At 38.1% G+C, this 15,528-nt stretch overlaps 1 protein-coding gene across 11 annotated transcripts in view; it reads right to left on the reverse strand.

Annotated features, from left to right (window-relative positions):
* Positions 1 to 15,528, reverse strand: part of BBIP1 (BBSome interacting protein 1) — a 31,360-nt gene that overhangs the window by 14,730 nt on the left and 1,102 nt on the right. For 4 of the 11 annotated variants that reach the window (XM_065923311.1, XM_065923312.1, XM_065923310.1 and 1 more), the window contains exons 2-4: positions 15,413 to 15,510; positions 4,443 to 4,515; positions 817 to 1,198 (exon numbers count right to left, since the gene is read on the reverse strand). In XM_065923311.1, the coding sequence (XP_065779383.1) occupies positions 1,032 to 1,198; positions 4,443 to 4,488 (213 nt within the window). In that variant the 5' untranslated portion in view covers positions 4,489 to 4,515; positions 15,413 to 15,510 and the 3' untranslated portion in view covers positions 817 to 1,031. Of the gene's footprint in view, positions 1 to 115; positions 611 to 816; positions 1,199 to 4,442; positions 4,516 to 5,713; positions 5,794 to 15,412; positions 15,511 to 15,528 lie in introns of those variants that run through there. The other 7 variants (XM_065923320.1, XM_065923317.1, XM_065923315.1 and 4 more) reach the window with 5 other exon arrangements.

Here is a 15,528-nt window from a genome sequence, read left to right on the forward strand (position 1 = left end):
AGATCTTTTAAAAAACTTATTTCCCACAGCAAATTTTAAATCATATAAAAGAGCATATTTGAACCTAGTTAATTTAAACTTTGCTCTTGGCAAACTTTTAAAACAAGAGTACAGTAGTAAATAAATAATTTTAATATTATACTTGGGAAATACTTGCACACTTCCTTGTTTTTGATCTTATCTAGAACTTAATGAAATTTCTAAACATATATACCTTTCATCATTAAGTTCTATTACCAAGTAATGCTTGTGTCATAAAAATTATTCTTCAAAGACTCAAAGTTTTACACTTAGTCAGTGTATGAGAAAATAGTAATTACTGATAACAGTTATCTAAAGGAAGATCACATTTCTAACCTCTTTTGCAGAGCCTAATTACTCAGCAAGGTCTCAAGGTCCATACTAATTTAAATTGTCTATTACCAACTGCAGCAAACCAACCAAGAATTATATTCAGAACTTACAAAGGTATTCCTAGGAACATACCCATTACAGGTCTAGCTACAGTCTTTTAGAAATAAAACTTCCAAATTTATATTCATTTTATTTCATGGGCTCTTTCAAGTCCTTATTAATTTCCATTTTTAGGGTTTTGATTATGTTTTGATACCTGGAAGACAAAGGTGGCAAGGTAAGTCTTTAAAGTCAGTATAATTAAAAAGCTTAGTTCAGTTTTTTAAACCATGTACAGGATGACTATAAAAGTTGCATTTACTTACTGTGCCTAACTAAGAATGTTATCTAGAAAACTGATAGGAATGGTAACAGCAATCTGTAGTTTGAAAAACTTGGGTTAAAAAATAAAACAAAATCTGGTCTCAGAGTTTTAAAATTGCTTATATTCAATACAAACCAGTGTTTAAATTCACAATCCAAATTTTAGTAATGAGTTTTTTTATAGGGATACTATCTGTTTTATTAATACATACTGTTTTCAGCATATAGATGCAGATTATTTTCAGCTCTTGTTAATAGGTGTAGAGTCTTCTGTAGAAGTGCTAGTTATCATTCAGTGAGTTACTTGCCATTGTTCAGTGAGTTATTTTCTGTTGTTCCTTTTCTGTCATTTCCTGTTGGCGAGTTGTATCCTGTGCTGCTTGCTGTATTTTCTCCAGTTTTGGCACAGTCATAAATCTTAATGGTAAAAGTACGGGTTTACATAGCACCATTGTGGGTATATCTTCTACATACAACTGCCCTAAGTAGAAAAAGAAATAAAAATTAGAGTGAGATAAATACAGCTGTTTGGTAGTTTGGATTTGCAGTTAAAAAATTTAATACATTGTCATTTAAAATCTCTTGTTCTTATAGTTATCCTTGTAACACATCTTTAATATAAAAATATAAAAGTATTATTTAATACTAGAAAGTTCATGAGAAAGGTTTTGAATTTTCTACCTAAAATTGTAAGTTGCCATGGGACATAACTTCTTGTGTCAGATGTTGAATTTCAAAACAAAAGAATTGATGGAAATACAATATACATAAAAATACTTCTAAGAGGGGGACAAGATGGCAGGGTAGAAGCCCACCAGAGTCACAACTGAATGCTGAACCACCATCAATAAAAAAGATGCAAACCTACCAAAAAAGATACTCTGTTCATACATCCAAAGGCATGAAGAAACCCAAGGAGATGGTAGGAAGGGCACACTCACAATATAATCAAATCCCATACCCCCCAGGTGGGTGACCCACAAACTGGAGAATAATTATATTGCAGAAGTTCTCCCATAGGACTGAGTCCCACATCAGGCTCCCCAGCCTGGGGGTCTGGCATCAGGAGGAAGAGTCTCCCCAGAGCACCTGGCCTTGTAGTCCAGCGGGGAGTGCCACAGGACTGGGGCAAACAGCAGCTCCACTCCTGGAGGACACACACACGGACTTGCATGCACTGGGACCCTGGTCAAAAGTGCAGTGACTTCATAGGATCCTGGGTCAGACCTGCTGGTCTTAAGAGGGTCTGCTGGGGAGGCGTGGGGTGACTGTGGCTCACTGTGCGGACAAGGAAACTGGTAGTGGAGACACTAGAGAACAGTCATTGGCATGAGCTCTCCTAGAGGCTGCCATTTGGCACCAAGACCTGATGCCACCCAAGAGCCCGTAGGCTCCAGTGCTGGAACCCCTGAGGCCAAACAACAAAGCAGGAACACCCCCTCCCCGCCATCAGACTTCGAAAGACCCTGAGCCCACAGCCACCTCTAGTCACACCCCTTAGTACGGCATGACCACTGTCCATCAGAGAACCAAGCCTGAGCTCTACCCAACAATGGGCAAGCACAGGCCCCTTCCACCTGCAAGCCTGTACAAGCCTCTGACCAGGCTCAACCACCAGGGGGTAGAATCCAGAAGCAAGAAAACTAGCATTCAGCAGCCTGGGAAGTGAATTCACAAACAGATCAGAACCTTCCCTGGGACTAGTTGGTCCCTGGACCGTTGGGTGAGAGTGTAAGGCTGGGAGACATACAGCATCCCCAACAGAGGGTCACTTCTCCAAGGTCAAGGAACACGTAATCTTCCATATACATAAAAATAGAAATTAAGAGAAAATGAGACAACAGAGGAATACATTTCCTAGAGTAATGGAAGTAACAAAAATACACAAATGGGACCTAGTTAACCTCAAAAGCTTTTGCACAGCAAAGGAAACCATAAAAAGACAACCTACAGAATGGGAAAAATGTTTACAAATGATGTGACGTTTTAACAAGTGATTAATTTTCAAAATATACAAATAGCTAATACAGCTCAATATAAAAACCCAATCAAAAAATGGGCAGAAGATCTAAATAGACATTTCTCTAAAAAAAGACAGATGGCCAAAAGACCCATGAAAAGAAGCTAATCCAAGAAACGCAAATCAAAACTACAATGAGGTATCACCTCACACCAATCAGAATGGCCATCATCAAAAAATCTACAAATAAAAGCTTGAGAGGGTGTGGAGAAAAGAGAACTCTCCTACACTGTTGAAAGTGAAAGTCGCTCAGTAGTGTTTACAATCCATGGAATTCTCCAGGCCAGAAGACGGAGTATGTAGCCTTTCCCTTTTCCAAGGGGATCTTTCCAATCCAGGGATGGAACCCAGGTCTCCCACATTGCAGGTGGATTCTTTACGAGCTGAGCCACCACAGAAGCAACTATACAAGTGTATATAGCATGTTTTATATACAAGTTATACATACCTTCCCACCTACACTGTTGGTGGGAATGCAATTTGTGCAGCCACTACAGAGGACAGTATGGAGGTTCCTTAAGGAACTAAAAATAGTTACCACGTGGTTCTGCAATCCCATTCCTGGGCATGTGTCTGAAGCAAACCACAATTTGAAAAAAGAAAGGCACCCCAGTGTTCACTGCAACAGTATTTACAATAGCTAACACATGGAGGCAACCTAAATGTCCACTTACAAATGGATAAAGAAGATTGTGTGTGTGTGTGGAAATATTAACATGAAGAAGACTGAAATAATGCATTTGCAGCAACATGGATGGACCTAGAGACTTTCATACTAAGAAGAGTAAAGTCAGATAAAGATATCGTTTATATGTGGAATCTAAAAATGAACATTTAAATATAGAACAGAAACAGACCGAAAAGACAGAAAACAAACTTACAGTTACCAAAAGGGAAAGGTGGAGAAGGGATAACTTAGGAGTTTGGGATCAACATACACACTACTATATATAGAACAGAGAGATAAAAAGGACCTATAGGAACCTACTAAATACCACCCAGAACTATACTCAATATTTTGTAATAACCTATAAGAGAAAAGAATCTGAAAAAAACAAGGCAATTAAGTATGTATGTATAACTTGTATATAAAACTTGCTATACACTTATATAGTTGTAAACCACTATATACTTCAATTAAAGAAACGGAAAATCAAGTACCTAGTAAGGTATGGTATTAACATGAATATTCAAATTACTGAATGTTTACCTTAAACCTTCAGCTTTTGTTACATTGTTTGATACAGGTTTCTTTCTCTCACTTTCAGACCTTAGTATTATGTGGTAAATTATGGTGCTATTTTTTTTTACTAAATTTCTTATTGTTATTGCCAATCTTGAGAATAATAGGATTTCTATATTAAAGAAACAAACCATCATCTTACATCCTTTTACTGGGGGCAAAAAAGCAATGGATTACTCTTTACAAACTACTCATGACAGAAGCACAGCAAAAGTGGAGAGTATCTGTGGTATATATAACACAAAATAGCTACAAGATGTCTAGCTATTGAGTCTGCTATATGACACTGTTATGTGTATAATATTGGGAAATGGCAACCCACTCTATTCTTGCTTGGAAAATCCCATGGACAGAGAAGCTTGGCAGGCTACAGGCCATGGGGTCGCAAGAGAGTCAGACAATTGAACGACTGAAGCAGCAAACAATAATATTCTATGACCAAAGTATTTGTGATTTAGATACCTTGTTTTGGAAGAACTTCCCGGAACATCGACTTCATTTCTGCCATATCTGAAGTGTTGGATACAGTCTCGTCCTTCAATGAGAAAACAAATATTATTCAAGAATGAATTCCCAAAGCATATTACTTGAGATATTTCCACTGTAGTTTAACAAGTAAAATCACAATGTGTATAGAAAATGAACCATTCTATCCTTGCATAATTTTTCTTTTAATTACCTGTGAGTCTTTCCATTGAAACAAGGTTGAGATAGTTCATGTAAGCATGCAGACCTTGTCAACTTTCGTTCATCAATAGTGGTGGTAACTAGAAGGCTGCATGTTCTAAATTTTTCCCCTCTTAGTGAAAATTGGTAGGGCTTAAGTTTTTCAGGCAAAGGTAATTGATTATCTAGTAGGTATCTGTGCAGCCAAGGGAAAACAAAAGGACTTATGTGCAGCTGATAGCATCTCCTGAGGGGTAGGTGATGTTAAAAGACAAGACCATTTGGGAGGTGGCCTATGCCAGGCTGTTAGGGAAAGGAGGTAGTACTATGCAAATACTGCCTAACATTCGTACTTCTTTCAATAGCTAACAAACAATTTCTGCTTTAATTCCTTTGCTTTAATGACAAAAAGCAACTTAAGGATCAGTTACTGGCTACACAGCTGCAATTTGTAAGGAAGCAACACAAGTGAAACTGGCTCCTGAATACCAGAAGTGAGGGGTGCTTTCAGTTTACTATTTTCCTCTAATACACATATATTAATACTATATGCTGAAGTGCCAGTGAATACCCTCACGTGAGTATTTTGTTATGCAGATCCCAGTGTATATGTCATCTCTGGCTAGTGACATGTTTCCAGTGTTACATCCCAGTTTATGCCATGCTATGTATTAGTATATTCAAGGTGTTCTGGACTGTAATTTTTAGCATGATCCCCTTCCAAATACAGAAACTTCTCTAGACAGTCCCACCCATTTTGTGATATTCTGCCACACTGATGCAACTTACTGTATATCTTTCACAACACCACCACAGAAGAAAGATTTATTATCTATAATGTGATGATGCTGGCTTGGTGCCTGCCTTTACCACCCACTGCAAATTAGTTATAATCAAGTGAAGCTGCTGCTGGTCTTATTCCCATTACCACTATTTTGACATTCCTTATAAAAGCTTCCTACTCTCCATCCACCAGGCCTTTTCCTCTTGTTCAAATTCCTATTCTGAAAGATCTAAAGTTCCTGAGGAAGCTCTATCTGCTTTCCAGAACTGTCATCAAAACTTACCCCTATTCTGCTCTGTCTGGGAAGGAAGATGAAGTAGGGAATGGACCAGGAATAAAGCGACGCATCACACTACCTAGAATCTGAGATAAATGCAATTTACTTAGAATGCACGGCTGCTTCTTCTGACACATTCTTTCCTTCTTGTTACTTAGGCCTGCCAGTGGTAACCAGTGATCATTTCTTTATCCAGATTATCTTGAAGGGTAATAACACTGCAGCTCTCTGACTAGCCTGAATATAAGAAACACTTTACCTCTCAAAGATAGCACAATGAAAATATTCTTTAAGCCTTTATTTGGTGCAAATGTGACACGATATGCTACCGAAAGGGAGGACAGACATTATAAATGTTGACAAATGTGAAGGAAGTACATAGCATCTAGAGTTTTTATATCACCTGTTTTTAAAATCACCAAAATGCTAAAATGGTGGATGAACAAATACTTAAATCTTAGCTGTTTTAGAATAGCAACTCTAGTTACTCATAATTTAATCACTATCTTTTGCTTTCTCTTCTCTGTACCTCTCACATCCAAAATCTAGCTTGAGGAAAACAATGAAGCTTGGTGCTCTATGAAACCGTAGTTCTCTGACTAAGCTGTCATTGTTACTGGAGAGGGTGTGGAGCCAAAGGCCCAGTAGGGAGTGGGTTGGACCTGGTGTGGGGAAGATCAGTGCCGTCACTTGCCTGGGTGGAGTGTCTACTTTGCTGGGGCTGATTCTTGTTCCGAGGTTCCCTCAGGCATTGGCAGGAGAGAAACAGGAAGGGAAGGGCTAAAATAAGCAAGGTGTTGGTTGGTTGGCTGGCACTGCCAAGCCTACACTGTCTTGATAATCAACTGCCCAGGTAGCCCAGAGTAGAAAAGAACATTTTTATCCTTCTCCAGGTGGCCTGCTAATAGCCAAACATGGGTGTTTTGCCTGGTGTAATGTACCCTATGGAGTGTGGCTACCCCAAGGGTGCTTTCTAACTGGTAAGGTAAGATGTGTGTAATACCAGGGACATATAGGCCCAAGAAGGAAACATACCAGCTATGGACGAAATTCATGTATATTATACAAGTGTCACGTCATTCAATTCAATAAATATGTGAGTGTCCGCCATGTGCCAGGAACCATTCATTAGTGAATAAAAGAGAAAAAAAACCTTTGCTCTTTTGGAGCTTACAGTCTAGTGTATAGAGAGAAAAACGAGTAACAATACTGTTAGAAGGCAGTGTTACAGAAACTAACATAGTTTTAAGGGGATTTAAGAGTGCTGGGGGTTGTAGTGGTTATACTTTAAATAGGAAAATCATTATGGCCTCATAAAGTGAAAATTATTGTGGTCTCATTTTGTGGTGTGTGTGTGTTATGTTTTTCGAGACTGCAAAAAAATCAAAATGCCTGAAGTATCCACAGTTAGGGAACATATAGGGAAATGGGCACTCCCTATTGGTGAGCAGGTTTGTCGGTACAGCATTTTTAGAGGGATAATTTGTAGTATGTTTAAATATTTTGTAATATCTACGAAAACTAAATATGTATATTTTCTTTGACCCAAACATTCTACTACTAGTAGTGATCCCTAAAGAAACAAAGCATGAGTGTGTAAAGATAAAAGAGTTAACTTCAGTTCAGCCGCTCAGTCGTGTCTGAATCTTTGCGACCCGGTGGACTACAGCACATCAGGCTTCCCTATCTATCACCAACTCCCAGAGCTTGCTCAAACTGATGTCCATTGAGTCAGTGATGCCATCCAACCATCTCATATTCTGTCGTCCCCTTCTTCTCCCGCCTTCAATCCTTCCCAGCATCAGGGTCTTTTCAAATGAGTCAGTTCTTCACATCAGGTGGCCAAGGACTGGAGCTTCAGCTTCAGCCTCAGTCCTTCCAATGAATATTCGGCACTGATTTCCTTTAGGATTGACTGGTTGGATCTCCTTGCTATCCAAGGGACTCTCAAGAGTCTTCTCCAACACCACAGTTCAAAAGCATCAATTCTTCGGCACTGCTTTCTTTATAGTCCAACTCTCACGTCCATACATGTCTACTGGACAAACCATAGCTTTGACTAGACGGACTTTATTGGCAAAGTAATGTCTCTGCTTTTTAATATGCTGTCTAGGTTGGTCGTAACTTTTCTTCCAAGGAGCAAGCGTCCTTTAATTTCATGGCGGTAGTCACCATCTGCAGTGATTTTGGAGCCCCCAAAATAAAGTCTGTCACTGTTTCCATTGTTTCCCCATCTATTTGCCATGAACTGATGGGACCAGATGCCATGATCTTAGTTTTCTGAATGTTGAGTTTTAAGCCAACTCTTTCACTCTCCCCTTTCACTTTCATTAAGAGGCTCTTTAGTTCTTTGCTTTCTGCCATAAGTGTCCTGTTATCTGCATATCTGAGGTTATTGATATTTCTCCCGGCAATCTTGATTCCAGCTTGTGCTTCATCCAGCCCAGCATTTCTCATGATGTACTCTGCATATAAGTTAAAGAAGCAGGGTGACAACATACAGCCTTGACATACTCCTTTCCCGATTTGGAACCAGTCTGTTGTTCCATGTCCAGTTCTAACTGTTGTTTCTTGACCTGTGTACACATTTCTCCGGAGGCAGATAAGGTGGTCTAGTATGCCCATCTCTTTCAGAATTTTCTGATCACAGTTTGCTGTGATCCACACAGTCAAAGGCTTTAGAATAGTCAAATAAAGCAGAAGTAAATATTTTTCTGGAACTCTAGGTTTTTCAATGATCCAGTGGATTTTGGCAATTTGATCTCTGGTTCTTCTGCCTTTTCTAAATCTAGCTTGAACATCTGGAAGTTCACGGTTCACGTATTGTTGATGCCTGACTTGGAGAATTTTGAGCATTACTTTGCTAGCGTGTGAGATGAGTGCAATTGTGCAGTAGTTTGAGCATTCTTTGGCACTGCCTTTCTTTGGGATTGGAATGAAAGCTGACCTTTCCAGTCCTATGGTCACTGCTGAGCTTTCCAAATTTGCTGGCATACTGAGTGCACCACTTTCACAGCATCATCTTTTAGGACTTGAAAGAGCTCAGCTGGAATTCCATCACCTACACTAGCTTTGTTCTAGTGATGCTTCCTAAGGCCCACCTGACTTTGAATTACAGGATGTCTGGCTCTAGGTGAGTGATCACACCATCATGATTATCTGGGTCATGAAGACCTTTTTTGTATAGTTCTTCTGTGTATTCTTGACACCTCTTCTTAATATCTTCTGCTTCTGTTAGGTCCATACCATTTCTGTCCTTTATTGTGCCCAACTTCACATGAAATGTTCCCTTGGTATCTCTAATTTTCTTAAAGAGATCTCTAGACTTTCCCATTCTATTGTTTTCCTCTATTTCTTTGTATAAAAGAGTAAGAATGTTCATTAGGACACTGCATTCAGGCATATGTCATAGGTAAAATAAATTATAGAAAAACCATACAATGGAGTACTCTGGCAAATTTTAAAATGATATAGACTGTCAAGGCATATTTTTTTAGACAAAACATTAAATTGCAAAAGTTAAAATTCCTACACTAATAGAACACAAATTTTTAATGCTGAGAGAATATAGTGTCAATCAATTTTTGAAGTTTTTGATCTGGGTAATTAGAAAATAATCTGTTGCTTCCTTCTCCCCCAGTTTCTTTACTTTGTAATTTCCCCCACAAATAGTGATTTTGATGGATAATGCATTTCAAATCATGATAAAAGAAGCAAACCTTTTGTAGCCATTTGAGCTAGATGGCTAAAATTAATGCAGAAGAACTCAGAGGGAAACCAAATTTTTGTCATGAAAAATTTAACTAAGTTGCTTTACTAAGTTGAGTGAAAATTGAAAGGCACTTAGGTCTAGGCAGGATTAGTTAAGTCAATCATACACATATTGATAGCGTAAATTAGTCATAAAACTTAGACAAGTTAAAAATCTTTAGGGTGATTTAGTCTGAGGGTCAACTTAGATTTACTATGACAACCAAACGAAATTATGGGAGGAGGACTGGACAAGAAGAGCACTAGAGTGTCCTTCTGAAACTTACGAATGTATATTAGTGGTCCTCAAATTTTACCCTTGCATAACCCCCAAACAGATTTTGAAAAACTAGGTACTCTTTTACACATTTCCAGATAGACATATAAACTGTTATCATAAGTTTAAACTTATGATAAGTTGCAAAGGACAAAATTTTCAGCATATTCACCCCTATGTCCAGGGCAGCACTATTCACAATAGCCAAGACATGGAAACAATCTAAATGGCCATCAACAGATGAATGGAGAAAGAAGTTGTGGTATGTATATACAATAGACTACTACTCAGTCATAGAAAAGAATGAAATAATGTCATCTGCAGCAACATGAACACAACTAGAAATGATTATACTAAGTGAAGTCAGAAAGAGAAAGACAAGTACCATATGATATCACTTATATGTGGAATTTAAAATACGACACAAATGAACTTATTTATGAAACGAACAGATACACACACAGAGAACATACTTGTGCTTGCCAAGGGGGAAGTGGGATGGGTGAAGGACAGACTGGGAGTTTGGGGTTACCAGATGCAAACTATTACATAAAGAATGAATAAACAACAAGGCCCTACTGTGTAGCACAGGGAACTATATTCAGTGTCCCGTGATAAACCAAAATGGAAAAGAATATGAAAAAGAAGGTATATACATATATAAGTGAGTCACTTTGCTGTACAGCAGAAATTCACACTGTAAATCAACTATACTTCAATAAAATAAATTTTAAAGAAGATTGGAGTAGGAAAGTATGCTCTATTTGGTGACAAGGAAATTATTCCTTCAGAGTGGAAAATAAATGTAAAATTAAGAAGAGAAGTTTGAGACACTATGTACTTAGCCTATCCAGATTTTTTTCTTTCAACAACATATTAATTGTCTATAATGTACCAATCACAGTTAAACATGAGAGATATAGTAGATAAGAACCTGTTCTCCTTGAGGAATCTGGGGGAGGTAAGATGGGGGAAGAGACCTGTAAATAAACAATTGCAATTCAATGCAACATACTTTAATAAAAGCATATCTATTGTGCCTTAAGAAACCAAAACCATGAATAACTTGGCTCTGGACAGGTCAAAGTGGTGATCTCTGAGGAATAATTATTACACATGACATTGGAACTAGTTCCAGGATGAATTTACTATCCAAAGAAGTGGCTGTGTAGCAAAGGGAGGGTATTCCAGATAAAGTGAACAATGTGCTCAAAGAAAGAAGTATTCGAAAAAAAACTTGGAGGAATGGCTAGATTAAAATGTACATACAGTGCACATATCATGGTAGGATCAACCAGGTGGAGGCCAGTTCATGTTCAGCCTTGAATGGCACGCCTTGGAGTCTGAACTTTATAGACAGGAGGGAGCTAACTAGATAGCTTTGAGTAGAAATATGACATATGATTTTTTTTTTTTTTTTGAGACACATATTCTAGACAAAAAGGAAAAACAGAAGAGACACTAGAGGCAAGGCGATGAGTAAGGAAGCTATTAATTGCTTAGGTAGGACGATGAGGATATAAACAAAATCAACAATACTGAACAGTAAGAGAAGATACTTGAGGTATTCAAAGATATAAGAAGTTGAGATATAAGTCTCCACCATTCCCCAATACCACTTTGGGTGATAAGAAAATGATCAAGGATGACTGAGATTTTAAGCTAACATGACTGAGTAGATGGTGCAGGTATGAATTCAAGTTGAGGACAGATGAAGGACAAGCTAGGAGGGAAGACCACGAATTAAGTTCTGACCCAATGAGTGTGGAAGGTAAAAAGGACTGGAGGCCTAGACAGGTGGCTGCACAGTAGTATAAGCTATGTGAGTGGATATAATGACCTAGCAAGGATATGGAAAGATGGTAAATAGTGGTAGGGTGGTGGTAAAAAGAGATGAGGACAGTGTAGCAGTTGAGAGAAGGGTCTGGAGTCAAATTAGTCATTTAAACAAATTATTTAATTTTCTAAACTTCGGTTTTATCTCTAAAATAAAGTTTATAATAGTACTGACTTTAGATGCTTTATTAAATGACAATTCATATAAAGCCATTAACCAGCCCTAGCACACAGGAAGAGCTCAATGTCTGAATGCTTACTGCAGGCTGTTGATGGGGGTGGGAGGAACGGTAGAAACAAAAATGAAAAAATTTGTCTTTTGTCTGATGCAAGACTTGTGTGGTTGACTGACAGATAAATTTTCAAACACATATTAGGTTTCTGAATGTAAACCAGCATGAGAAAAAGGTGAGAGGGAGCCCCCAAATAAGGTGCTTTTCAGCAGATACAAAGTAGTAATGCTCTCTCTCACTCAAGTGACTGACCACGTGCTAGCAGAGTGCTTAATTTGGATTGATAATGTTCAAGTGGAGATGCCAAATAACATTATATGTCATGGAGTTGGAAATTACAGCAGATTCTACTGTTTTGCTATCTGGCATCTGCTAGTAGAAAAATGTTGCAACATGTTCAGTTTGGCTAATTAACCCAGACTCATGTGAATAATACGTGCAGAGTCTAGCTTCTGGAACGTGCCTAGGCCTAAGAACAGGAACTACTCTTCATGAGTGAACTCGGATGATGCCATTGGTTCTGTTACTCTCCAGTAGCAGACACTACTGTTAAGTTAGTAGAAAATGACATGTCCTTCTCATGCAAAATGTCTTTTACTAATAATTTTTGCTTTTTCAAAATCCAGTACTAAAAGTGGTCCTAAAAACATTAGCTATTAACTCTTTAAAAAGGGTTAAGCCTTTTTAAAAAAAAAGTATCTTTTATATTCTCAGCATCAGAGATATGTAGCTACTTCAATAGTATGCAAAGAAAGGGAAATAAAGAATTGTTTGATACTTTACTCAGTGTTTCTGAAAGCCTGACCCTTGTATCACCTTATCAAAATCCCCTGGATGATTATTAACAATACAGATTTTTCTGGAGCCTTCACCAGATTCACTGAATTAGAATCTCTAATTTTTAAGTTGCCCACATTAAAGTTGGAGAACCATTGTCTTAGATACATTCATTCAATAAATAAATATTTAATGCCAACAATATACTCAGAGTGGACTGCTTTAGAAGTTATCAATAATAACAACCATACACTGACTATATACCATGTGCTACACAAAACGCTAATGCATTTTATGTGTGTTTGACTCATTCTGTTCAACAATCCTGAGGTTTTACACTTCTATATAATAGATGATAAACAGAATGAGTAAACTGTTCAAAGTCATCAGCTAATGAATATCCCTGTTCCTGAAACCCAAGTCTGATTCTAAAATCTGTGGTCTTAATTGGTATATTATTTAGCTTTACTTGAATCTAGAATAAACTTAAAACTGTTTCATAGTCCCACATGAGCAAATTTTCTCCTATACAAAAAAAGTGATTGATGGAGTGCATTACTTAACTTCCAATGCAAAGACTAAAAATATTCTGTATCAATCTAAGAGTTTCTGCCCTCTCAGTGAATTTTCTTCCTTCTGTTTATCTTTCATGATCAACTATAAGTCTAGGATAGGAGGAGTACATAAGCTTGGCCATCTTGGGAGTTCCTCTTGTGATCATGAAGTAAATTCTACAAACATCTGTATATCCACTGAACATAGAATGTTCTTCGTGTACTAAGTGCTAAGTATAATCTTGATTTTGCAATTTTTAATAGGCTCTGATGAATGCTACCAACAAGCCATCACAGAAACACCAGGACCAATTAAGACTTGCAGGAGAACTTCAGGGAGAAAAATAACACTGCCGAAATTGGAATGCAGCCACATGGCCAGTACTTGCCTCAGTATCTGCTTTGATAACATCAAGATTCATCTGTATTTGAATTGCACGGCCCAAACACCTTTCATCAACAGTCCTTGGGGTGCCAGGAGATGAAACTCATGAAACTATGCTGACATCAGTACACTCTGCTCTAGATGACATTGCATCAGCTCCAAGTGAAGGCAAAGTAGCAGCAACAATTTATTAAAAGGTAGTCTATGTTGCCAGTGCAGGGTACTAAGACACTCTACATTGGATGGCATCACTGACTCGATGGACATGAGTTTAAGCAAGCTCCAGGAGTTGGTGATGGACAGGGAAGCCTGGTGTGCTGCAGTCCACAGGGTTGCAGAGTTGTACACAACTGAGCGACTGAACTGAACTGAGACAGTCTATGTTGCCAGTGCACGGTACTAATAGTCTACATAGACAGGAGGATTAAATGCTAAACTCTTCTATGTAGGACATGATAGAAAGTGGTATGCTGAGAACTGTGATGGATTTAACGAGCAGTTCATGGTATGGGTAAGAGTAGCTGCATTTGGGAAGATTTATCATGATTGGAAAAGGATGAAAACTTTTAGTTTTCTTACTTTGAAGTAGTCTTGCAAAAAATGTTAAATTGAATGTAAACATACCTCCAGACCAACTTCTGATGTACAGGAAATAAGAAAAAGGGGACAGTCAAAAAGACCCTTGGCCTGAACTTTTCAAAATGACAATGTCACATGGCAAGAAAAAATGGGGGGACTGTTCTAGATTAAGGTTAAATAGTTATAATACCGAAATACAGTACATAAACCATGACTGGATCTTGAGTTTTGCTTTTTTGCGACAAGGAGAAGGTATAGAAGACATTTTTGGGTCAAATGGGAAAACATATGTACATACAGACTGGATTCTTGACTACACAATTATTAACTTCCTTAAATGTGATAATGATATTATGTTTTCAAGGAGAACTTTAGAGTTCTTAGGAAATACATGTTGGGAATTTTAGAGATGTCTGCTTAACAACAGGCATCTGCAACCGATTTCCAAATGTCTCAATGACAAAAAGTGTGCGAGAAGAAATGAAATAAATATGGCACAGTGTTAACAACTGTTGGATCTAGGTGATAGGTATATGAATGTTTGTGGCATTCTTTAAACTTTTAATGTATGAGTATTTCTTTGATAAAATATTGGGGGAAGAAATCATGTTGAGTAGCAGGAACTATCCTGAAATTCTGATAAACTGAAATTTCCTAAAACCGAAGTTGCTGGCAAGCATACTGGGCATCCAGGAAACACCCGATATTCAATCTTTCAGTATTTATCAAAATAATATCATGTGCAGGGTAAAAGAATAGGCTGATAAATCTTATACAAACCATTCTATTTGGGAGTAAATTGGGCTTTCCAGGTGGCACTGGTGGTCAAGAACCCGCCTGCCAATGCAGATATGAGTGTGATCCCTAGGTTGGGAAGATCCCCTGGAGGACGGCAATGGCAACCCACTCCAGTATTTTTGCCTGGACAGAAGAGCCTGGTCAGCTATAGTCCATACAGTTACAAAGAGTTGGACACAACTGAAACAACTTAGCATGCACGCAAGGCAGAGAAGCTAAGAAAACAAGCAGCTGTTATATAAAACAATGGTTGTCATAAAAGAGGTTCAGAAAAATGCTAGGTAAGCTCAGAGGAAATTACTTCCTGCTGGGGAAAATCTGGACACACATTTCCAGATTCTGTATCACATGGATACAGAATCACAAAAGGTTGGTGCTTCAGTGATTAATCTTGTTAGAAACAAGAATAGTCGATTTTGGCTGGAGAATGAGTACTAAGAATATAAAAAGAAATTCAGCAAAGAAGGTAGGTGTGCACCCTTGTTGACTAGCGAATATAAACAATTTTCAGTTTACCTGAAAGTTCTCCTGATCCTTTTCCCCCGCAGCTTTAGGTATCCAACCCGGTATTACGAAGATGACTGACAGGTGTTGACTCAAACCTACAGAAGGAACTACATGAGATAAATGTG

This window comes from Muntiacus reevesi, chromosome 2 (assembly GCF_963930625.1).
Source record: "Muntiacus reevesi chromosome 2, mMunRee1.1, whole genome shotgun sequence".
Lineage (NCBI taxonomy): Eukaryota > Metazoa > Chordata > Mammalia > Artiodactyla > Cervidae > Muntiacus > Muntiacus reevesi.